Raw genomic sequence first — 23,869 nt, forward strand, 5'->3', positions numbered from 1 at the left:
TCTCTTGAAAAGGAATACCTTGTGATATAGTGCATAGATATTAGTGTTGAAGAAGTGAAGGCCTTATGTTATGTATGCTTAAACTGGAATTTAGGCGGTAATTTTTAATTTTTATTTTGAAATGACTTTAGATAAATAGAACAACAGCAAAAATAGTACAGAGTTTAATGCTAATAATATATGCACAGGGAGAGGCAGAGGGAGAGAGAGAGGCAGAGGGAGAGGGAGAGGCAGAGGGGCAGAGGCAGAGGGAGAGAGAGAGGCAGAGGGAGAGGGAGAGGCAGAGGGAGAGGGAGAGGCAGAGGGAGAGACAGAGGGAGAGGGAGAGGCAGAGGGAGAGAGAGGGAGAGGCAGAGGCAGAGGGGCAGAGGCAGAGGCAGAGGCAGAGGCAGAGGGAGAGGGAGAGCCAGAGGGAGAGCCAGAGGGAGAGCCAGAGGGAGAGGGAGAGGCAGAGGCAGTGGCAGAGGGAGAGGCAGAGGCAGAGGGAGAGCCAGAGGGATAGGGAGAGGCAGAGGGAGAGGCAGAGGGAGAGGGAGAGGCAGAGGGAGAGGGAGAGGGAGAGGCAGAGGCAGAGGCAGAGGCAGAGGGAGAGGCAGAGGCAGAGGCAGAGGGAGAGGGAGAGCCAAAGGGAGAGCCAGAGGGAGAGGGAGAGCCAAAGGGAGAGCCAGAGGGAGAGGGAGAGGCAGAGAGAGAGGGAGAGGCAGAGGCAGAGGGAGAGGCAGAGGCAGAGGGAGAGGGAGAGCCAGAGGGAGAGCCAGAGGGAGAGGGAGAGGCAGAGGCAGTTGGATCTCTCACAGAGGCAGATGGATCTCTTTGAGGACAGCCTGTTCTACATAGTGAGTTCCAGGACAGCCAAGGCTACATAATAGACAGACTCTGTCTCAAAAACTTCAAACTAAACCAAACCAAGCCAAAAACCAAACTAGACTTTACTTTTAAGGGGAATTTTAGGTTCCCAACAAAATCAAATGGAAAGAACATATACCCCTTGTCTGACATACACCCCTCCTCTACAATCAGCATCCTGAGCCAAAGTGGTACATGGGTTACAATCATGAATGTACATTAACACATCATTGTCACCCCAAACCCATCATTTGCAACAGGGTTCTCTTTCTTAGGGTGTCATATTCTATGGTTTTTAATAAATGCATAGACATCTACCATTATAATATCATAAAGTATTTTCACTGCCTTAAAACCCCCCTGCCGTTTTCTTCTCGGCGTCTTGCAAGGATTCATCTTTTTATTACTTTTTTTCATAGTTTTTTCATTTTTCAGAATGTCATACCATTAAATGAAGTCTTTTTCGATTGATGTCCTTGATTTAGTAATATGTGTTTCAGTTTCCTCTGTCTTTCTTCAGGGGTCAATAGCTCATTTTGTTCTTTAGCACTGAGAGACAGTCCACATTCTGAATGTGCTGCTGTTTATCTATTCACCCACTAAGGACTATCTTGGTTGTTTCCAAGTGTTTGTGGTTATGGATAAATCTACTGTATACGTCTGTTTGTAGAATTTTTTAAAAACAAAGTTTTTTTTTAATTCCTTTGGGAATACCAGGGAATACGCCTGTTGGGTCCTATGATAAAAGTATGTTCAGATTTATAGGAAACTGACGGATTTTCTTCCAAAGTGGATATGCTATTTAACATTCTCTCAGCAGTGAAAGAAAACTCAGTCCACATCTTTACCAGTAGTTGGTGGTGATGAAATATTGGATTTTCACTTTCCTAATAGGTGCATAGTGGCTTCTTGTTATTTTAATTGAAAAAAATTTTGAGATTATAATATACTTATGTCATTTCCCCTCCCCTTCCTACCCCCAATATACTCCCCCTTGCTCTCTTTAAAATTAATTTATTAAATATATAAATACAACCTACTTAGTCTATACAAAGTAACTTGTATGTATGTTTTCAGGACTGACCATTTGGTATTGGGCAATCAATCCATGTGCCTGGGCAAGACTGTTTCTCCTGCTGTCAGCATCCCTTAATTGCTTGTAGTTCTTTGTGTAGGGTTGAGGCCGCATGAGCTTTCCCCCTGCCTACATAGCATGCTTATTGGTGTTATCATTGTTCAGCTTGTATTTAGGCAGTCATGTCAGTGAATCTTCATGGATGTAGTTTCTCTGCCATTTCTAGGAGACACAATCTCACAACACACTTTTTACTCCCGTGGCCCTTAGAATATTTTCTTTCTCTGAAATGATCCCCGAGCCTTAGGTGCAGGAGTTGTATTGTACATATATCAGTTGGGACTAGGCCCCACAACTCTTCAATTTGATTGGTTGTGATTTTCTGTAATGGTCTATGTCTGTTGAGATATTTCCTCGATGCAGGGTGATAGCTGCTGTGGTCCAGCCTTGGTTTGGGTTTGCATTGTATTTTTTTCTTCTTGGAGCATATCAGATCCTACCACTGATTCTATTTGCTTGGTGTCCAGGGAACTTACTCTCAACAGTTGGCACGATGTATATTCTGAGGCTCTTTCCCCATTTTGTGTATGCATGCCTTACACTCCTTTCCAGAACTCTGAGACACGGTTAATATTCCATGTGTTTTCTTATATGTACCTAACGGTCTCTACTGAGTCAGTAAACTTCCCAGGATTAGGAGTGTTGTAGTTAGTAACTACAGATAAGAGATTTAAGAAGCAATAGCCTACAGAATCTTAGGGGTAAACATTTGAGAAAGAACAGAATTTCCAGGGAAAATTACAGCTGTTGCATGTGTGACTGACAAAGTAAAACAGAAAACTGCGCAAAGAATCAACAATATAATGAGAGAGAAAAGAGCCTGCAAGCTGCACGAATTTGCAGATTCCTATGCTGTTCCGTGGTCTGCTGGTCCTTGCCAAGTGAAAATCCAAGGAAATCCATTGGATGGGTGTCATATGCTGAAGCAAGACTAGGCTGCATGGCTCTTGACAGATACCTACACTTTTATCTGTGGGTATAAGGATAAATATTCAGAAGGCAGTTAAGACCTGTGCTGGTTTAGGAAAGTGGTGTTCGTAGGGTCTCTGCAAAGATCAATGACTCTACTAGCCCTGGGTAGTTGGCTGAGTTTCTAATATCAGGCATGATTTTTCTCTCTTTGAGTGTGTCTTATGTCCAATTAAACAGATGTTAGTTACTGCCAAGGTATGCGTACCACTACTGTACCCTTAGGGTTATGGTGCCATGCTGGTCATCGTTGTAGTTGTAAGTGCCATAGCTGGGTAGGAATGTTGATTACTTCCCTCCTCTGGCACCATGAAAGTTAGTCCTCTGGGAAGAGACATTCAGGTTAGTTGCAACTCAAGAATCTTTGGGCCTTGTGTCTGAAAATGCGTGGTATCTTCAGCAATAGGGGCTTACCTTTCACTTCTGGGGAGCAGCCAAGGTTAGTAACAATACCCTGTAATGTTTTGGGAATCTTTTGGGCCCCTCTGAGCAGCAACTCAAAAGAGGGATTCTCATGCCGGAGGCTGGGGATTTTATTAGGTAGCCTATGCCTCTTTGGGGGAACATTGCCATCTGAGATGGGAATCTATTAAACTATTTATGTATATTTATACAGAGATGTACCATGTATTATAGGTATTTTTTGGTAGACATCCTTACTGTTATTTTATCCTCCTCCCTCCCCCTCCATAGTTAGGGACCCCTCCATTTTTTTCCCACTTCTTTCTACCCATCATTTGTACTCTGCTATTCCCTTCTCTATTTCTAACAGGTATAGAGGGATTTTTCTTATTTAATGTGAAATTAGTTGATGACATATTGAACATATTTTCCATATACTTAACCATCTCTTTGTCTTTTTTAAGTCTTTTGTCCATTTTACTTTTTCAACTGAATTGTTTTGTTTGTTTTTGTACTGTCACTATTTGGGTACTTACTTTATTTTTGATAATGGTCCTTTAATCAATTTTGTCTTTTGCTGATATTTTCTCCCCATCTGTATTATATTTTTCATTCTCTTAGCCCACATTACTTTTTTTTTTTTGCTGTGCATGTTCTTAGTCTCTTCTAGTCTGTGTGAATTCTCTAGGTTTTGTTTTCTTTCATGACATGGATACTTATTTGTAACTTGTCTCTTGCTTTGTGTTTTTTGGACAGTTTTTCATGATTTTACTGAGATTATGCATTTTTGGCAAGAATATCCCAGAAGGGATGTTGTGTCCTGTACAGAGTATCAGAGCATCAATGATCTTAACCAATCTTTTTATGGGTGATATTAACCTTTTCACTTAGTGGTTGGGGATGGCATCTGCCAAGTTTCTCTCCTATGAATTTAGTATTTTTGACTTTTGTAATTGATAACTATCTTGGGAAGGATGTTTTTAAACTTGTATGTGATGATCTTAGTATCTGTTGGGGGAGTTATTGTTATGATGTGTGCCTGAGGGCAATTTCCTCATTCCATCTATAATTCCTACTTGGGAATTTCTGTAAGAAGAAGCTGCCCCTTCTCTGTCAATTATTTCTGTCCTTATTTATTTATATCACTGTAGACTCATGTCTGTTTATTTTTGACTTACAATATAGTTTATTATTATTATTGCTCAAATTGTTCCATAAAACATATTTTTGATCTGATAGAAATGATGTCTTATTAGAGTGAAACTCTTTTTTTTTGATCTTGGTTTTACTTATGAGAGCTGAACCATTTTAAATCGCATCGTACCCACTATACTGACAATGCTTTCTTGCCATTATTTGTCTCTGATGGGTTTTGTTCCTTGACTTATATTTGTCTATTTTATTTGCAATCTTAACTCAGACACTTTGTGTTTTATCCTGCTTAGATGGAGGTGATGGCCTTTCTGCACAGGGTAGAAATTGCTTGTCTAATATGCTTTTTAGATCTAATTATATGATACGAATTTTATTTACTCTCCAATTATTCCTATGGATTATTGGTACTAAGAGTGTTTTATAAAGTGGAAAAATATTAATAGAACCTAAATATCATTGGAACTTTTTTTCAGTGCTGGGACTCCCTCATGCTCAGCACATCCTATACTACTGAACTACATCTCTAGACCCATTCACAGAGTGAGATTAGTGCTAGTTAAATACTTGTATGTGTACGGCTTTCCTATGCTTTGATTTCTAGCAGAAATGATAATTTACAGATAAGAAATATTTGAATGATTATGATGATTCCTATAATTGAATGTCTACTATTAACAGTAATATTTAAAATCAGAATTTTTTAGTATTCTCAGTTGAGATTATATTTTATTTCTGTGCATTCATGTTTTCTACATAGGGTCATAAATTAGGTTCATATTGTTTCTGAAGAGAATTGAAAATCTGAAGGTATATTATTCATAAATCTTAGAAATTATATGTTAGGGTAGATTTTCACATATGATTTGTTAAATCAGTTACATTATTTTACTAGCTGACATTAATCCTTGATAAATTAACTTGAATAAGTTAGTGTTAATATGCTTTTGTCTAAAACAAGCCAATTCAGTATAATTAATTCTGTTTTTGAAAGTTCAAGAATTGGCCTTTAACACTTACTTCAAATTTCAACATCTAGACTTTCAAACATATACAGATTGGATGGCCAAATACATTACCTCTAAAAAGTTAGTTTCAAGTATACATTTTTACTTCAATTTAGAAAGATTAAATTACATGTTATTTTAAAAATCTTTTTTGTGAGTGTGTATATGTGTGTATGTATGTTCACATCAATGTGGGTGCACATGTATGTTCACATGTGTATGGAGGCCAGAGGTTAATATCAGATGTCTGCCTTATATATTGAGGCAGGGTTTCTCACTTGAACCCAGAGTTCACTGATTGGGCTAGCCTAGCTAGCCAGCGTCCTCTGGGGAATCCTCTGGTGCCACCTCCTGAGCTATTTATGAAATCTTTCCCCCCTATTACTGTTACCTCACACACTAACTCATTTGATATAAGAAACATAATTCATCTCCCTCCCTGTCTCCCACTGTTCTATCCTTTCTTTATTTGGTATTGAACCCGGGGCTTCTTACATACCAGGCACGTTTTCTACCACTGATATACATCTCTAGCCCTAGATGTGGATCTTTATTTTACTTAAGTATCCCATTTTAATTTCTTATAACTTCTTAGAATTAGAAGACATTGAAGGTCATTTACTCTAACCTTTCTTGTAATGAAGAAATCTCACTTTATAGGGTGAGCAAGATGACTCAGTGAAAGGTGCTTGCCACCAAGCCTGACAACCTGAGTTCAATCCTTGGAATCCGTATGGTGGAGAGAACCGACTCCTAAAAGTTGTTCTCTGATCTTCGCAGGTGCGACATGGCATGAACATGCATGCACACATACACACATATGCACACACAAATAAATACATAAATGTGATTTAAAAAGAAATCTCATTTCCAGCATCTACAACAGATGATGGCTTGCATTTGAATTCTGAAGTGCTGGGAATCCTACCTCTCTCAGGGTAGTTACTTTCACTGTTTGCCATCTTGCCCTTGTGTAGTCTAGGCAAACAGTCTACCACTGAGCTACACCCCCAGCCCTGTTCAATTATATTGCATAATGGTATTGTTTCTTGTAACTTTGCACATTGGTTTGAATCTTATGAATCAACAAAAAACTATTCTTTGTTATTGTGTAGACTTTGACTTATGAGCCTTAGCTTCAGGATTTATTTCTCTAGATATTGTGAGTACTTATAGATCTCTAACCACCTTCATTATTTTAGTTTATTATCCATGTTTTTCTTAAGTGGTTTTGGGACTTGAACCAAGGGCCTTGTGCATGTTAAACATTTATTCTATCACTGAGCTACACATGCATCCTTGACATCCACTCTTTGCCTATGATGAAATATTGAAATCAACCTTAAGATGATAAGGGATTGGGACCATGGCTCCCATGGCTCATTTAAAGTCACTAGTGAAATGGAGAAACACCACAAAATGGAGAAAAACAGAGGAATGTGAAAAAATTTCCTTGGACTCCAGAACTTTATGTTGTCAATTTTGCTTGTTGACTATTAAAATGCATTTCCTAGCTCATAATGGGGTAAGTTTTGCAATGCGGCAAGTCAGTGGTAATATTAATTTCCATGTGTGATAATACCTTAACATTTAACTGTTGGCTAGTTAGCTAATGCTTTCAGATATAAATCACTATGTTTGATGTTGCGGTTCCAACACAGGACTTTGCACAAGTTAATTATACAGGGTACTACTGAGCTAGATTCCCAGATCCTTTGTGGTTGTATTTAATCTTCAAGGTAAGTATTAATTGTTCTCATTTTACAGAAAGTAGAAATAATCCTCAAAGATGTATGACCAGTGAAATGATAGGATTCAGATTCAAATCTGATTTCAGTGACAGCTTACCTTTCTAGAAAGTTCCCTTTGATTTGAAGGAGGTGTGCTGGCATGCTGCTGCTTATCATTTACTCCTCTGACCTATTATATGTATAAAGTTACCAGAATCAACACTTCTTTTTCTTTTATGTCAATTCCTCCTTATTTACTCAAATTGCCATCAGATTCTAAGCAGTTAGTGCATATTATTCTCAATTAAGGAAGAAATAATTTTAAAATTATTTTCAAAAATGTGAAAAAAATCTTTGCTCCTAAACTTGATTTATAGCAATGTTACAGAACGTTGTAGGTGGAAGTAGGATTTATGAAGCAAGTTTTAATTGCTTCTAATTACTACCTTATTGCATGTGGTACTGAGAAAATAGTTCAGAGTAATTAAACCTCTTGTTCTTTCTTGTGTGTAGCTTGGTGTGGTGGAATGGATTGAACCTCCTAAACGAGAACGCAAGGCCAACTATGCAGTGGATGCCTACTTTAGAGAGGCTTTGCGTGTCAGTGAGCCAAAGATCCCAAAGGTAAAACTGTACAAGGCCAGTTTTCACATGCTATTGTAGAATTCTCTTATAACATAGTTTGTGATTCAGATTTTCTTATATATTGCCAAGTCATAGTTCCTAAAATATAACAATACAGTAAGCACTTGCTATGGGCCAGCCACATGAATGGTTTCTGTTGTATTTGTTTTTCCATGTGTAGAAATCAGTAGAGTTAGTTGTATCAGCTTTGTGCTTCATAAAAACAAGTATGTATGTGTGTATGTAACATATTTTTTCCTCATAGGCTCCTCGGCCTCCAAAACAACCAAATGTTCAGGATTTTCAGTTTTTTCCACCACGCTTATTTGAGCTCCTGGAAAAGGAAATTCTTTATTATCGGAAGACTATAGGTTATAAGGTAATTTTCAAATTAGTGTGATATAATCTTTTTAAACTGTTTTATTTGTATGAGTGTTTTTCCTGCATGTGCTCCATGTGACTGCCTGGTGTCCTCAGAGGCTAGAAGAAGGTGTTAGATCCCCTGGAACTAAAGTTACAGGTGGTTGTGAGGCACCATGTTTGGGTTAGGGATTGAACCTGGGTCCTTTGGAATAGCATTAAGTTCTCTCAACTACTGAATCATCTCTTCTAGTCTCAATAACATTTTATGTGCTGTTGTAGAATTCTCTTATAACATGGTCTGTTATTCTAATTTTCTTATATTATTGCCAAGTCATAGTTCCTAAAATATAACAATACAGTAAACACTAGTTAAAATAGGCTGTCCTCTATTTAATATTAAAGAATATAAGAGCATATAATAATGTTTTAAACTAGTAGTAATTATGAAACTATTAAGTCACTAAAAAGTGTCATCAATGAAACAATTGGTTTCCAATATTTCAAAACAGTAACATCTGTAATAATGTTATTTCAATAGATTTAGTGTTTGGATTGTCAAAGAACATGTAGAAAAAATAACTATGGACTAGAAATGAATTTTGACATATTATTTTTAAATAATTTTCCTTAGTAGAACTAAGAAACAGTATTTTTGTGTTTATTGCTCACAGGTTAGTAAAGACCTTGATGGTGGTTAATGGTCACTTAGATGTTAAAGATAACAATACACATGATAATTAGTCATATAATTTTAAAATAAAATTATCTTTGGAATTCAAAATTCTTTTTTTGCATATGTAGACACAAATTTTAGTAATTAAAATTTAGTGGCTGTCATACTACATCTATCTATATTAAGAGATTAAGAACTTAATATAGATAGATGTAGTATCTATCTATATGTAGATAAGTTATTTCTGTATGTGGAAATTGACTTCCTAGTCAATAGAGATGGTTGACTAAAAGTATAAGAATCATTAACTTAGCCAGGCGGTGGTAGCACACACCTTTAATCCCAGCACTCAGGAGGCAGAGCCAGGCAGATCTCTGTGAGTTCGAGGCCAGCCTGGTCTACAGGGCGAGATTCAGGACAGGCACCAAAACTACACAGAGAAACCCTGTCTCAAAAAACCAAAAAAAAAAAAAAAGAAAAATCACTAACATAAAGTAAATTAGAAAAGTATCAGCAGACTTGCAATCTTATGAAATTTTCTGTTTTATGAATTGGAAGTTATATTTCAAAATTTATTTTGTCGCAGCTTTATTAGAGTTGGAACTTTGATCAATTATATTGATTAGTAGCTAGAATGTACCTAGAGAAACTATCTATTTGTGATAATTAATTTGTATTTCAGAATGTACATGGGCTAGTTAAAATATTGTTAGATAAATATGATTAGATTTGGGCATAATTAAACTGTCAAGACCAGAAAGAATCATTTTTAAGAAAGTGTAGCAGAATAAAGTAACCATGTTTGACTGCTCAGAATATACATAAGAAAGTAAACACAATGTAGAAACAAAATACAAAATTCAAGATGTTAGTTATTAAATAGTTAATTTTGTGGGGTAAACAGACATATAGCACTTCACTGAGGTTTATAGTCATTCTTGGTTATAGAACATTATTTTCAGCTTCTTTTATCAACTGTTACCAGTAAGACTCGAAAGGAGAATTAATTGAAATACTAGATCTTGAGTACTAAACAAAATAATAGTGTAGGACATTTTATAGTTTATACAATGCTTTACCATATATTTCATTTGATCCTAACAACCTCATTATATAGGTTTGATTGTCTGCTTGTAATTGGTAAGGGAACTGGAGTTCAGAAAGGTTCAGTTACTTTGTGCAAGGTCACATAGATAATGAGGTTGCCCTGCTGTCTCAAACCTACTTATTAGACTTTAAATACTGTGCTCTTTCTATGCAGACATTCTCAGCTATTTCTGCATGTGATATAACCCCTTTTGTTTCTGAAGTCCTAAATAAGGACTGTGTTTATTAGTGGCGTGACATGTCATTTGGGAGGTGGGCCAAGTGGTAGTCAAGTAGCAGCAATAAAAAAAAATCTCAGATGATGGAACTGTTTATTTTCCTTCTTTGGAGATAGTGTGATTTTGTTCCCTGTGAGAATTCCAGTGCCCACTCCATTTGGGCCACAAATTCAGTTAGAATGTAAACAGTGCCTTTCATTACAGGCAGTTTGTGGTGAGGAGCGAGGCCTCAGAATGATTGTTTGGGTGGTGGCCAGCTGGAAGAACATGGAGGAGGAAAGAAACCTTATAAGACAGGGTAATGAATGGGCAGCTGTGAGGGGTAAGAGAAAGGAAGAGGGAGGAGGTGTAAGAAGAGAGGAAATGAGTGAGTGGGAAGAGGAAAGATGCTATGGAGTTCGCATTCTTGCACTTCACTATTTTATCTCCCTCACCTCCCAGAAAGTGTTAGAGAAAGAGGAAGAGTGTAAGGAGGAAGGACTCCATTTAATACCTGTTCACTGAGCACTGCTTTGTGTTGGGTGCTGTGATAGGCACTTGGGAGAAAATGATAAACACGCTTGGCTGCTGGACTGTTTCCATGATGGGGCACACACATGCTCCTGGAAAAAGCCTGTTCTTGTTAACTGTCCCTTTGCTACGGTGTCTCTACTGACTGAAGTTGACATCTGCCCATGTGAAGGAGCACATTTGCAAACTGATGGAGAAGGGTCTGACTCCTTCAGCTCAGAATGATCTTTAGAGGCTCACATGGTGTCACACAGTACCTTTTGGGATGGATAATAAAATCATGGGAATCCATAAGTCTAAAGGACTTACTCCCTATCTTCCTGAAGATCATTATTATTTAACTAAGGAAATAGTTACTGAAAGGATAAGAGTACTAAATTCCATCTGATTCTGATAGACAAAATTCACTCATTAACATGATATTATCAAGACCACCACTATCCATTAAAAATATAATTAATTCACAACCTCTACCCTAGTGGCTTAAGCTCATCTATGTACTCAAGTGGGTAAAGTCATTGTAATAGTAGTAGTAGTAGTAGTAGTAGTAGTAGTAATAGTAACTAATAATAATGATAATGACAAGACTGAAAATTTAGACACCAGAGACATACATTAAACAGATACCACAATGCAGAGGTATTATTTGCGCTCCCAAAGGGTGCTGCCAGGAAGTATAATTGGCATGCAAAGTAGTCTGGAAGATGAAGGCATGCTCCCTGAAGAAGTATCACTTAAGCTGAGATCTAAAAGATGATAGGATTGAGCCTGCATATTTTGATTGAGCCACTATATTTTCTGTGTCAAGCAGATCCTTGAGGTAGGAAAGAGGAGGCACTTTCCCAGAGATGGAGTGTGATCATGTGGAAATGTGTATTGGTCATAAAGAGGCAGAAATTTGGCTTCGGAGTAAAGGAACCCACTCAGATTCCTTTAAAGCAGCGATGTGGGTGGGTGACAAATTGATATTGATCTAAGCTTTCCTTGTGTTTCATGATGTTCCATGTTCTGTATAAATATTAACTTGGCATCCTCATTATAGGAACGGCATCTTTATTTTACAAGGGAAGAGCTGAGGCATAGTTTACTTTTCTCAGACTTGTAGGACTTGTAAGTGGTAAAGGATGATCAGATTTACATTTTGCAGAATGATTTAAATTTGTGTGCATGTATTCTTGTACATGCTTGTGCTTTCTGGAGTTGATTCTCTCCTTTCACCATGTGGGATCCAAGGACTGAACTTACGTTATCAGACTTCTGTGGCAAGCACCTTTACATACTAAGCTATCTCATTAACACTTGATTTATATTTTCAAATTATTACCCTGGATGTGAAACTGAGGATATTTATTAGTAAAACCTCCCAGAAACTGTTGAAATATGAAAACAAAGAGATGGTGGTGACAACACAGACTACAGCTGTGGTGGGCATACAGCTGTGGTGAGCATACAGCTGTGGTGGGTATGGTGTTGGTGATGGCAGAAGAGACATTTCCCTGCCGCTCTCTTTCTAGCTTTGTGTTCTCTTCAGCCCCACCTTGGGTTGCCACCGCGCTATCTAAAGATTTGCTGTGAGTCTCCTTAGGAATTCCTAGCTGAGGATTTAGCAAACGAACACCACATTCTGGAGGCTGACTCCTTCTAAACTTTGTTTCTTCCATTCTTTCCTAAGAACTATGGGTCTGAGCTAAGGTGGATTATCTGATTGGAAGGGTCTCATGTTTGAGTTCAGAGCACAGATAGATCACATGGCATGTTAATCATCTGTAGGATTTCAAAGATAATGTTATATGGCTTGCCTTCTCAAGAAATACCTAGGATATTGGCTTGGACAGATGGCTCAGCTGGCAAAGGCACTTGCTGTCAAGCCTAGTGAGTTCCTGAGTTTAATCTCTGGAACTCACATGGTGGAAGGAGAGAACTGACTTTCTCAAGTTGTTCCTGATACCCACACCCATGCCATGGCATGTACTCACCCTTTCATGAACACAAACAAAATCAATGTATATAAAATTAAAAAAATAATTATTTAGTATTGATTTCTACCCTATGCATCTAGAAAACCCATTAAAGCTACAAGGTGAGTGGAGCAATGGTTTATTTTTACATGAACAAAGCTGATAATAGTGGATTGCCTGATGTTTTCTACACACAGGTTCTCAAAAAATAGAACTCCTTCCTCTTTTTCTGTTTAAATTAATAATCATTCAAAGGTGTCTAATGTTTTGACATTGCAACATGACTCTGTCATCTAAAAGTTCACTCTCAAGACCCATACAATGAGTTGTAAAAAATAACATGTAATCTGTGTTTTAAATAAGTTTATGATTTTGGGTTGGGCTGTATTCGTAGCTCCCCTTGGCCACACATGGTACATAACTGCAGGTTAGACTGTGGGCTAAGAGGAAATAGGCATTGTCCATAGCTGGGCACACTGTAGCTAATGGAGAGAGATGATTTCTCTATTTTGAGTCTCCTAGCCTACTGTAATTGAGGAGAGAGCTAGTGAGGGGGTCACTAGTTCATGTTTTTGTTTTGACACAGGGTCGCACTTTGCAATGCTAGCTGGCCTGGAACTCTCTATGTCAATCAGACTAGCCTCAAACCCAGAGAGATCTGTCTGCCTTTGCCTCTTTCGTCCTGGGATTAAAGGTGTGCACTACCACACCTGGTATGGGCTCACTAGTTCTGAAACAGTTGGTAACACACGTTTGTGAGCACCTGCTTATTACTAGCTATTAGCATTTTTATTTCCTATTTGTCCCTCCTTCCATATTCAGTACACCAAGGCCACGCCAGTAGTTTAGCTAGTAGGATTTGTAGTTATTTCACTTGGGGCTGGGAGAAGCATTTGTTTGCTTTACTGTAATCCCTTTGTGGCTGGCAGTGTCAATTCTTCCTAAGCTTTGACCTTGCTGTGAATGAGACATCTTCAGAGGTTTTTTTACTGTCTAAAATGAAAAGAGTTTATATTTAATATACTTTCTTGTTCACCAGAGTCTTATCAGCAGGCGAGGGTGACAAGTGAAATTTTAACTGCAGAATAAAAAAGTCCAGGTTACCTGGAAGTTGCAGTTGATCTAAGAGCACGAGTGAAAGAATTTTGCCACATTTGAAGCTGAAGGAAGCTTTAGGACATTCCAATATCTATCTCCCAAAAAGATTCCTGTAGGGACAAATATAAACATTTGACAAATGGACAAAGTTCCATACACTTTGTGAGCTTTGGTAAAGTGTCATTCTGGGCTGCCTGTTAAACTATGGGGAGCTGATTTCAGGCGACAGCTCTCATTTTTTGCGCTGCCACGTTTAATTTTGCAAGCCATATTTCTATGAAATCTTGCTGAACTCCTAAGCGATAAAAGTTTTTTTTTTTTACTACCTCATGGAATCTAGCTCTTTTTTTTTCATTCATTCATTCATTCATTCATTTATTGAGAGAGAGAGAGAGAGAGAGAGAGAGAGAGAGAGAGAGAGAGAGAGAGAGAGAGAGAATGAGAATGAGAGAACATTACTGTGTGGAGTCTTAGGACAACTTGTGGGAGTCATTTCTTTCCTTCCCTATCTGAGTTACAGGGATTGAACCCAGGCAAGTGCCTTTATCTTCTCAGCCGTTTTTGGAAGGAGACTACCATCTCATCAGCCTCTACATTTCATTTTTCGTTTATACTTTATCTATTTCTTTGTCACCATACTTCATTTCTAAGTTATAATGGCTCAGAAAGTTCTCTGCCTCTGGTAGCTTCTTTACTTTACTCTATCTAATGGAAGAATTACAGCGAAAATACTGCATTTTGATACTTGATTTCCTTGATCAAAAGTCTCCCGTGGAGTTTGGGGCTCTCTGAATCTGTCTACCTGCTTTTGTTTTTTGGTCCTTTTCTCAATATTAGTCCTAACATTTTTCCCTGGTGCTTGTGATAGAACCCAAGCTTTCACACATAGTAGGTAAGTGTCCTACCACTTAGCATGCCCCGTGCCTAATGTAACGCCTGTGTATCCCAGTGCGTTTCTGCCTTTGTGCCTTTGCTCACACTGCTCCATTTTAGATAGTCATTGCCTCCCATCTCCTCAGCACTTTCAGCTTTTGATCATTGTCCAGCCTTTTCATTTCATTTCCTCCCCCCTTTTCTTCCTCTCACTACTCTTTTCCTGCCACTGCCTCCCTCTCCCCACCCCTTTCCCTGCCACTGTCTCCCTGTCTCTGTCTCTGATCTGTCTGTCTGTCTTACTGGTAAGCCACTCTCCTGCTTCAGCACCCCCAACTGGTAAGATAAGAGGAAGTGTGCTACCACAGTCCTTCCTTTCTGTTTATGAGATATCTCTTGTCATGTAACTCTCCTTGAACTCACAAGGTAAACCAAGTTGGCCTCAAACTTGCAATCTTCCTACTTTGGCCTCTAAGTGCTGAGATCATAGTTGTGTGTCATCACTCTGCTGAAACCAGGATGCTTAAGATAAAGGTCACAATCACAGAAAAGAATTGGTTTGGGAATTTCTTGTGTGCAAGGCTGTGTCCAGTAACCCAGTCCATACTGATTTTAGTATTACTAATATAATAGACACTTAATACATTCTGACTTGGTTATCTGATACTGAGGGTTACAAATTAATCTGCTTTTTAATATACAATATTTCTTTTTAAATATATATTTGATAAGTTTTTATCTGAAGAACTATTGAATACAACACTTTTAAAATGTTCACCTTTAAGTTATAACGATACAGGTTTTTCTTTTTTCTGAGAAGAGAAGAGAAAGAGTTCCTTGTGTAACAGCCCTGGCTGTCCTAGAACTCTCTTTGTAAACCAGACTGACCTCGAACTCACAGAGATATGGGATTAAAGGTGTGCACCACCGTGCCTGGCTATGATACAGCTTTAAATGCTATAAAATATGTATAACAATGAGAAAAATACCCTCTAATAAATGTTAGAATTTTATTGTAGTATGTCTATTTGACATTTCTAGGGAATGAGTCATTTATATCATGCATGCATTCCAAACAGTAGAAGATTTTCTGCCAAGCCTTTCATTTTCATGTTTAATGGAATGCTATAAAATGTACTACACATGTTCTATATCTGTTCTCTGGAATCACCGAGCTGTGTCGTGGCTCCAGATGTTTGTAGTTGATGACAGAAGACTCCAAGGCTGGAAACCGGATTTGTCCTTTCATACAAAGAATGCTGTCTAATGCTGAACCACAGTGGACTATGTGCACACTGTGATGCACTGAGGGCTTCTGAGCTGCTGTTTTGAGATGCACATGACTGCTGGCTTCCTCAGAGATCTGAGCTTCTGTCCTCAGTGGTTCCAGTTCATGCTTTCTTCTCAGTTGTCAGTGGTTTTACAGTTCTGTACTTTGAAGAGCATCATTGTTCTCTCTGCTGGTCACTGCCAGTGCACGAGTTTTCTCCTGTGAATGGTGATTCCACCAGAGCTGTTTGTGTGCTCTACCATACACTCCCTTTACACACACTTCTTAAATTCTATGTTCCTTTGTATCTTTTTCTTGCCACTCTCTCTAGATTACCCATTTTATACCAAATGCTCTGCCTTTACAGACCTATGGCAGGGAATACAGCACTCTATTGTTTTCCTACCTTAAGATGTCCAGAACATCAGATATTGTCTTTAGGAGCAGTGTTGCCCACCCTGCTGTATACTGCCAGGAGGCTTTAGACTCTTTAAATGCCATACTGTGTGCTTATTCTACATAATATCATATTATAAAGATTTATTTTGTTCTATAGCATAGTGAGACTTAGAATACAATGTGGCATTCATTTACCAATGGACTTTAATCTTAAAATATTATACCATGCAGTATAAGAATGATTTTTACTAGGGTAATACCATACTGGTAAACATGTAGAGAGGACCGTGTGTCATCTGCTTCTGAGGTTCCACTGTTTACTGTTGAAATGACTCTCCTGATTGATATTTATATGTAAACTCTTCTTAATCATTATTTTTCTCATCAGTTTATTCACCATTTCTCTCATGATCTTAGGTTCCAAGGAATCCTGAGATCCCTAATCCAGCTGTAGCTCAAAGAGAAGAGCAAAAAAAGATCGATGGAGCTGAACCTCTTACTCCACAAGAGACTGAAGAGAAGGATAAACTTCTTACACAAGTAAACTATTTTAAGTGAATGAACTACTTCTAGGCAACAAATAGAAAAAAGTGCAAGTAATACCTGCCTTTTAGTGTATAGGTCCAGTGGTCCTGATTCTACATACCCATAAACACACATTTTGACCATGTATCTTTATTTTTTAGAAAATTCCCTTTGTAGAACATGCTCTTTTGGAAACATTGGGGCAACATATACATGGAAAATAAAAGTGTCAATTATTAAAATTAAGATACATTTTAACCAATTATATTAAGGCCAGTGAGTTCAGATTTGAATTTTGATAAAAATTTCCAACATATACCTGAAAATTAATTTGATTGACTTGACCCCTGAAACCAAATTTTGTTTATGAAAAATTCCCTTTGAAAGAAAGTAGAGTTTTCAGGAAAGAACTTGAAAGAACAATGAGAAATGCCTGAAGCATTTTAATATGATCATTGTGTAATTAAAAGCTAACATTAAATAGGGAAGGTTTCTAACTTAAAGCTTTCAAGTTATTGTTGCTTTCATAAATTTTGTATCACACTTCTGAAATGCGTTTTGGCAAAATAAGCCAATTGTGAAGTTATGACACTGCCTTAGCCAGCTACATTTCTTTCGTCAACACTTTCTGGAAGAGTGTGCCTGGCACAGCAGGAGGCAGACATTTCTCCAGTGTAATTGTTAACTGAGAGTTTGGGATATTTCCCCGAACAAAGGAAGGATTCCTGCTAGAGGTGATGTATACACCAATTGTAGAATGTGTTTTACAATATCACACTGTGTCCCAGGAACATGTGTTAATAAAAGTCAAATAAGAGTTTTATACTTATATGTTGATACAGGCCTTTTCCTTTTAATAGCATATAATTTTGCTGAATGAAATATTTTCATAAGTTCTTGAACAAATGCCTGGAAGTCACCAAGTTTAGCTTGAAAGTATAATTGCAATTGGCAGAGTTTTAAGAAGTACCACAGAATAAAACATTTAAATATTCATGTTTGCTTTTATTTTAATTTCAAAACTTATTTCCTGAGCACAAAAATAAAGTTATGCCCTTTGAATACTACACTGCTTATAATATATTCTGAATATACAGTATAATGTGAATATGTAATCTCGATTGAGATAATTGAGTTTATAATTAGAAGCATAATCAAGTTTTTTGTCACTAAGAGTTGAATTTAAGCCATCTTTTTCTGATGCTACAAATTTAATGCTTAATTTTTTTAGTGTTTTATGTTTTCCGTGATGGCCTTGAATTCACTCTGTAGGTGAGAAGATGACCTTGAACTTCTGATCCTCCTGCCTTCATCTCCTGAGTGTTGGAATTACAGGCATATGCTACCATGTCCGGTTTATGTGCAGTCAGGAATTGAACTCAGGGCTTTACCCATGCTAGGCAAGCTCTCCACCAACTGAGCTACATTACCATTGATGGAATAACAATTGTGAAATGACTTAAAGCAGTGGTTGTTGTACATTTTGGTAAAAAAGGTCAGATGCCTGAGTAATGTTCTGTTTACAGAAATTCCATTTATTTATAAAGATTATATTCATTTTACTTAATAATATAATCTTTAAAAAGTCACTTTATTATTATTGGGAGAGACACATGCATGTTGAGGCATGTATGTAGAGGTCATAGGACAACTTTTGAGACTCAGTTCTCTGCTTCCACAGTGGGATACAGGGGTGGACCTCAGGGTACCAGGCTTGCATGGTAAGCATTTGCAACTGTTGTTCCATCTTGCAAGCTCTTATGAATACAATTTTGCACAGAAACTACTTATTCTCTGTAGTTTGGAATTATCTAGAAAACTATAAAGTTTTACTGCATTCTTTCTGGATTTTCTCTTAGTGCTCTTTCAATTCAATACATCCACATCGCTCTCTCTTAATTTACGTGAGAACAGATCTGTGGAAGAAAGTCACTGAGACACTGAGATATCAGAACTTAAGCATTTACATTAGAATTTATATGAAAATGGTATTTTAATGTTATAGGCATCTGAAAAATATGGAATTAAGACTATGCAATGTCTTAGAATTATAAATCAACTTAAAGTACTTGAAAAGCTCATTTCTTTTAAAATAGAAAAGCAGTTATTTCTCTAACAACTCAAACTCAGCTTTTGATTCTACATTAAAGAAATGAGTTTTATAAAGGGGCACATGTTAAGTGTTTTAAACTGCTTCTATTACAGCCTTGTACAGATATAAATAGGATAATAACTGAATTTATTAATTTAACATCTACTGATGATGCTTAACTTTTTATCCATAGGGCTTCACAAACTGGACTAAACGAGATTTTAACCAGTTTATTAAAGCCAATGAGAAGTATGGGAGAGATGACATTGATAATATCGCTCGAGAGGTAGAGGGCAAATCCCCTGAGGAGGTCATGGAGTATTCAGGTTTGTATGTCATTTCAAACATAATGCTTTATTTTCAATGTATGCATTTCTTTGAAAAAAGATTTATTCATTTTTAATTGTGTGTGTGTGTGTGTGTGTGTATGTGCATGTATGTATGTAGGTCCATGTGGATGTATGCTATGTACGTGCAGGTGCCTATGGAGGACAGAAGAATACATCACATGTCCTGGAGCTGGAGTTATAGGTGGCTGTGAGCTACCTGATGTGGTTGCTGGGAACCAAACCTGGGTCCTCAGGAAGAGCAGCAAGTGCTCTTAACCACTGAGCCATCTGTCTAGCCCCTGTTTCTTTGTCATTAACTTAGTTGTGTCTTTGTTCAGAGATGTTAAAACTTTTGTGAATGAGATGTAAGTAAAGATATATGATATGGCTGCATTTGTACCCTGCTGTCTGGGAGACAACTAAGGAAGCTGGGTAAAGCTCTGCATAAACAAAAGTGAAAAACTCTGCATGAGCTTTTCATTCTCTCACTTCTAGGGTTTGGTCTTTTTAAGGTCTAGTCCCGAGGCTTCTGGTTTAGTGGTTTGAAATAATCATTGTAGGTCACCCTTGAAGTAGAGAGTTCTTATCAGGCCCATTTAGAGACTCAACTGCCCTCAAGGAATTCAATCAGGTAGTGGCGGGCCCTATTAACTTAAGGCAATTTAGAATAGATCTAAAAAGATTTCTTGGCTAAATCTGTTCAGTGGTCCTTGAATCATTTCCCTCTCCTACTCAGCTGTGTCTTTAGCCTCAATTGGAATCAGAATAGCTGCACAGAAGCATGTGGAGTTAATATTAATTCCTGTGTCAGCGCATATCTAAACTCGGGCTTCTGAAAAGAAATTGTATTAAAATCACTTAATCTATCTGTTTTCTATGTGTGCTTAAATTTCAAATAGGCTGAACTTTTAAATTTTAGTCTGAATAGCAAGTATTTAGAATTGAGAGTGTTTTCCACAAGGAAGCAATGTTAAAAAGTAATTGTATGATTTCTTTGCCACCTTCCCCCCCCACCCCAGTTATTTGAAATAACTACTGAAATCCTGTGTTTACTAGGACAAAAGATTACAAAACTCATAAATAAATCCAAGTTTAATATTACTAGGGGTAGCTTTTAATTTATCTAGAGTACTAGTTAGTGCTTGAAGAAAATGATTTGTAACTAGAGAACACCTGCTTTGTTTTTCCTTCTGGAAATCTAAAAGGGAATTTTGAAGTTAATTGTGACTGGACATTATTTCATATAACACTGGATTCATGAGTTTCTTTTCCTTTTTACATTAGCATGACACTAATATTTGTGTTAGTGTTAAACATAGCTCTAGGGCATTTGGGGGGCAATAGATGGGAGAGATCTAATTTCATGAAAGTAGAATGAAAACAATGTAAAGGACATGCACCCCGAGGGACGGAGCGTTGGTGTGGGGCAAGCTGCAAGTCGTAACAGTATTTCTGAAGACATCAGGTAGCCAGGCATGATGATTCATGCCTGCAGTCCCAGCATTCAGAGTCTGAGGTAGGAGAATCAGGACTTTGAGGGCAGCCTAGTCTGGACGGCATGTTTGAGGCCAGCCTGGGTGTAGTGAGAACATGTTTCAAAAATATAAGGACTAAGGTAAGTGTGGCTAGGACCCTAGGTTCCACTCACTGCACTGAAATAAAGAAGGAAGGAAATAGAGGAAGAAAGAGCAAGTGTAAGAAGAAAGAAAGAAAAAAATATGCTGAGTTGGGGTTTTACTTCAGTGGTAGAACTGAAGGTCCTAGGTCTGATTCCCCACACCATGAAAACAAAAATGACAATGACAAAAAGACTTTTTGTCAGATTTCCCTTAAGTTTGTCACTAAAGCAAGGACCATGAAATGAGTGTCAAAGACACAGTACAGTGAGCTTTTCTGAAGAATTTTCTTTCTTCTTTTCTGAAGTTCTGTGGAGCAAGCCCAGGGCCTTTAAGTCCAGGCAAGTGCTCTACCCCGGCTCTACATATACTATTAGCCTCTCTGAAGAATTTTCTTCAGAATACAGGGAGATGGTAGGACTATTTAACTATTGGTCATCAGATTGGAGGCCATGTCAGAGGGTGGGGAGATTTGAGTGGGCTTATTCGACTAGTTGGAGAAGAATTGTACACAATTGGATGTTTAGGAGTATACTGTATCTTAACATAAGAAGGTGTGTGTGTGTGTGTGTGTGTGTGTGTGTGTGTGTGTGTGTGTGTGTGTGTGTAATAAGTGGGGGAATTCATAAATGAACATAAGTACTTATACAAACCATAAAATGCTAACATACCTTTCTTGCTATGCTATAAAAATGAAGAATTCAAGAAGTTAGATAATGTCATTAGAAGGCTTTTCACTGAAGTCATAGATGTGACTTATTAATGCATCAGATTATTTGGCTCATCTGTAAAATTTGATGGGGTGGCTCAGTAATTTAAATATTCTTCTGTATGTATCCAGTTAAAAATCCCTCATCTTTAAAGAAACTGTAGGTGACTGGAAGTATAAGATTAGTGAATGATTGCAGACATAACCAACAGTTTCTGTAGAAATCGCCACTTCATAGGAAAAATGTGAATGATCTGGTAATGGGTTTATTTTCATTTTTCCTTACTAGAAAGCTATATTTACATTTATATGCTTCCCGCTACTATTTCACTTTATGCATTTGGTTTCTTTTGTAGAACATTTGAGTAAAATGATAACTTAAGAGCATTTAACAATTGATCATATTATACACAAACAGATGATACCATAGCTGTCTGTTAATTCTTTATTCTATAATTCCTTGTATTCATTTGCTTAAATGATAGTAATTTTAAGTAATAACTTTCTTTTTCAGCTGTGTTTTGGGAACGCTGCAATGAATTACAGGACATTGAGAAAATTATGGCTCAAATTGAACGTGGAGAAGCAAGAATTCAGCGAAGGATCAGTATTAAGAAAGCATTGGATGCCAAAGTACTATATCCTATTTCAGTTCATTCGTAGATCATTTGATTTGCTGTAGTGACTAGTTTGGACTTGTTATTGCACATTCAGTTAAAAACTGCCATTTTGTTGAAACTTGCAGATTGCAAGATACAAGGCTCCATTTCATCAGTTGCGTATTCAGTATGGAACCAGTAAAGGAAAGAACTATACGGAGGAAGAAGACAGATTCTTGATCTGTATGTTACACAAAATGGGCTTTGACAGAGAAAACGTGTATGAAGAATTAAGACAGTGTGTACGGAATGCTCCCCAGTTTCGATTTGACTGGTTTATCAAGTCTAGAACTGCCATGGTATGTATTCCTTTTGTTACTTATTTTGAAAAAGTCACATTTCTAGTCTTCTCCTTCACTTAGCTCTTCCAATTGTTAACACTACTTGCGATGCTAAGTTTTGTCACTTGGTTTCTGCTATGATTCCCAGGGCTTACCGCTTTGTGGTACATATTCCCTTTGTAACTAACCAAGTGAATTTTGAGAATGTCCTGCCAGCTAGCTCCAAAATCATGACTTGAATGCCCAGCCTTAGCTTAGGCTTGTTTCTACCTAGCTTTTTTTTAAACTTAAATTAACTCATTTCTATTAATCCATGTGCTGCCCTGAGGCTCATTTACCTCATCTATATACTGTCCATCTTGCTTTCCTGCTTCCTCCATGTCTCCTTGCATCTCCACCCTTCTTCTTCCCAGCATCCTCTCTGCCGGGAAATTCTGCCTAGCTATTAGCTGTTTAGCTTTTCATTTAACCAATCAGAGTGGCACTTCTTCACAGTGTACAAAAAGATTGTTCCCCAATTAGATGTAGGGACAGAACAGTTGTTTGAGGGGCTTCTCCAGATCATTGAAGTATATTGTTGAAGAGCAATGTAGGCTTGCTTTTTTTAATTCTCTTTTGGAAATGAGATTTCATTTTGACTGTCATCAGACTTTGGCAGTGAGTTGGTTTTCCATCTTGCTAAGGGTATCTATGACCACATTTAATAGGTAACTCCTTTCAAAGCCACACATTTAGATTTCTAGCCACTTGGGTTTTTATGCATATAAAGATATAATTTAGGGCAGCATCAATAGTTTGTAAAAGAAAAATGCTTAACTGCATTTTCCTGGAAATCACATTTTGGAACATATGTGCCCTTTTATGTGATGAAACATTTATTGAGTTCTGTGATATTTCAGTGATATTTTACTAATTTTTAAAAGGTTGAGAGCTTGATATTGGGTCTAGTTTCTGCAGTTATTAAACTAAGGCAGTAGGATGAAAGGGATTTAAAGTGCAAGAAAAGACTTAAGCTGTTTGCAATAAGATGATTGCAGAACTCTATAGCTTTCTTACTCAGTTACCAAGGGAAAAAACTCCACTATATTAACAACCACTAGATGTCTCTGAACTCCCTTGCAAAAATTCTTATGTTTCCTCCATCTTCATATTTTTTCAAAACATTTACCTCCATGCTCGTTCTTTCCCTAGATATTTAAATCTTCAGAGCATGTTTGCCAAAAGGCACATATTAATTATATACGTAATCACAATTTGGAACCATATTTTGTATATTAAAATTGGATATATCCTTTTATTAGCATTTAGAAAGTAAAATTTCTAA

At 37.4% G+C, this 23,869-nt stretch overlaps 1 protein-coding gene across 17 annotated transcripts in view; it reads left to right on the top strand.

Moving 5' to 3' along the window:
* Nucleotides 1-23,869, top strand: part of Smarca1 (SNF2 related chromatin remodeling ATPase 1) — a 71,829-nt gene that overhangs the window by 35,720 nt on the left and 12,240 nt on the right. For all 17 annotated transcript variants that reach the window (XM_076561569.1, XM_076561579.1, XM_076561567.1 and 14 more), the window contains 6 exons: nt 7,755-7,865; nt 8,131-8,244; nt 16,752-16,874; nt 19,145-19,277; nt 22,120-22,238; nt 22,351-22,563. In XM_076561569.1, coding sequence (XP_076417684.1) covers nt 7,755-7,865; nt 8,131-8,244; nt 16,752-16,874; nt 19,145-19,277; nt 22,120-22,238; nt 22,351-22,563 — 813 coding nt within the window. The remainder of the gene's footprint in view (nt 1-7,754; nt 7,866-8,130; nt 8,245-16,751; nt 16,875-19,144; nt 19,278-22,119; nt 22,239-22,350; nt 22,564-23,869) is intronic.

This window comes from Peromyscus maniculatus, chromosome X (genome assembly GCF_049852395.1).
Source record: "Peromyscus maniculatus bairdii isolate BWxNUB_F1_BW_parent chromosome X, HU_Pman_BW_mat_3.1, whole genome shotgun sequence".
In the NCBI taxonomy this organism is placed as follows: domain Eukaryota; kingdom Metazoa; phylum Chordata; class Mammalia; order Rodentia; family Cricetidae; genus Peromyscus; species Peromyscus maniculatus.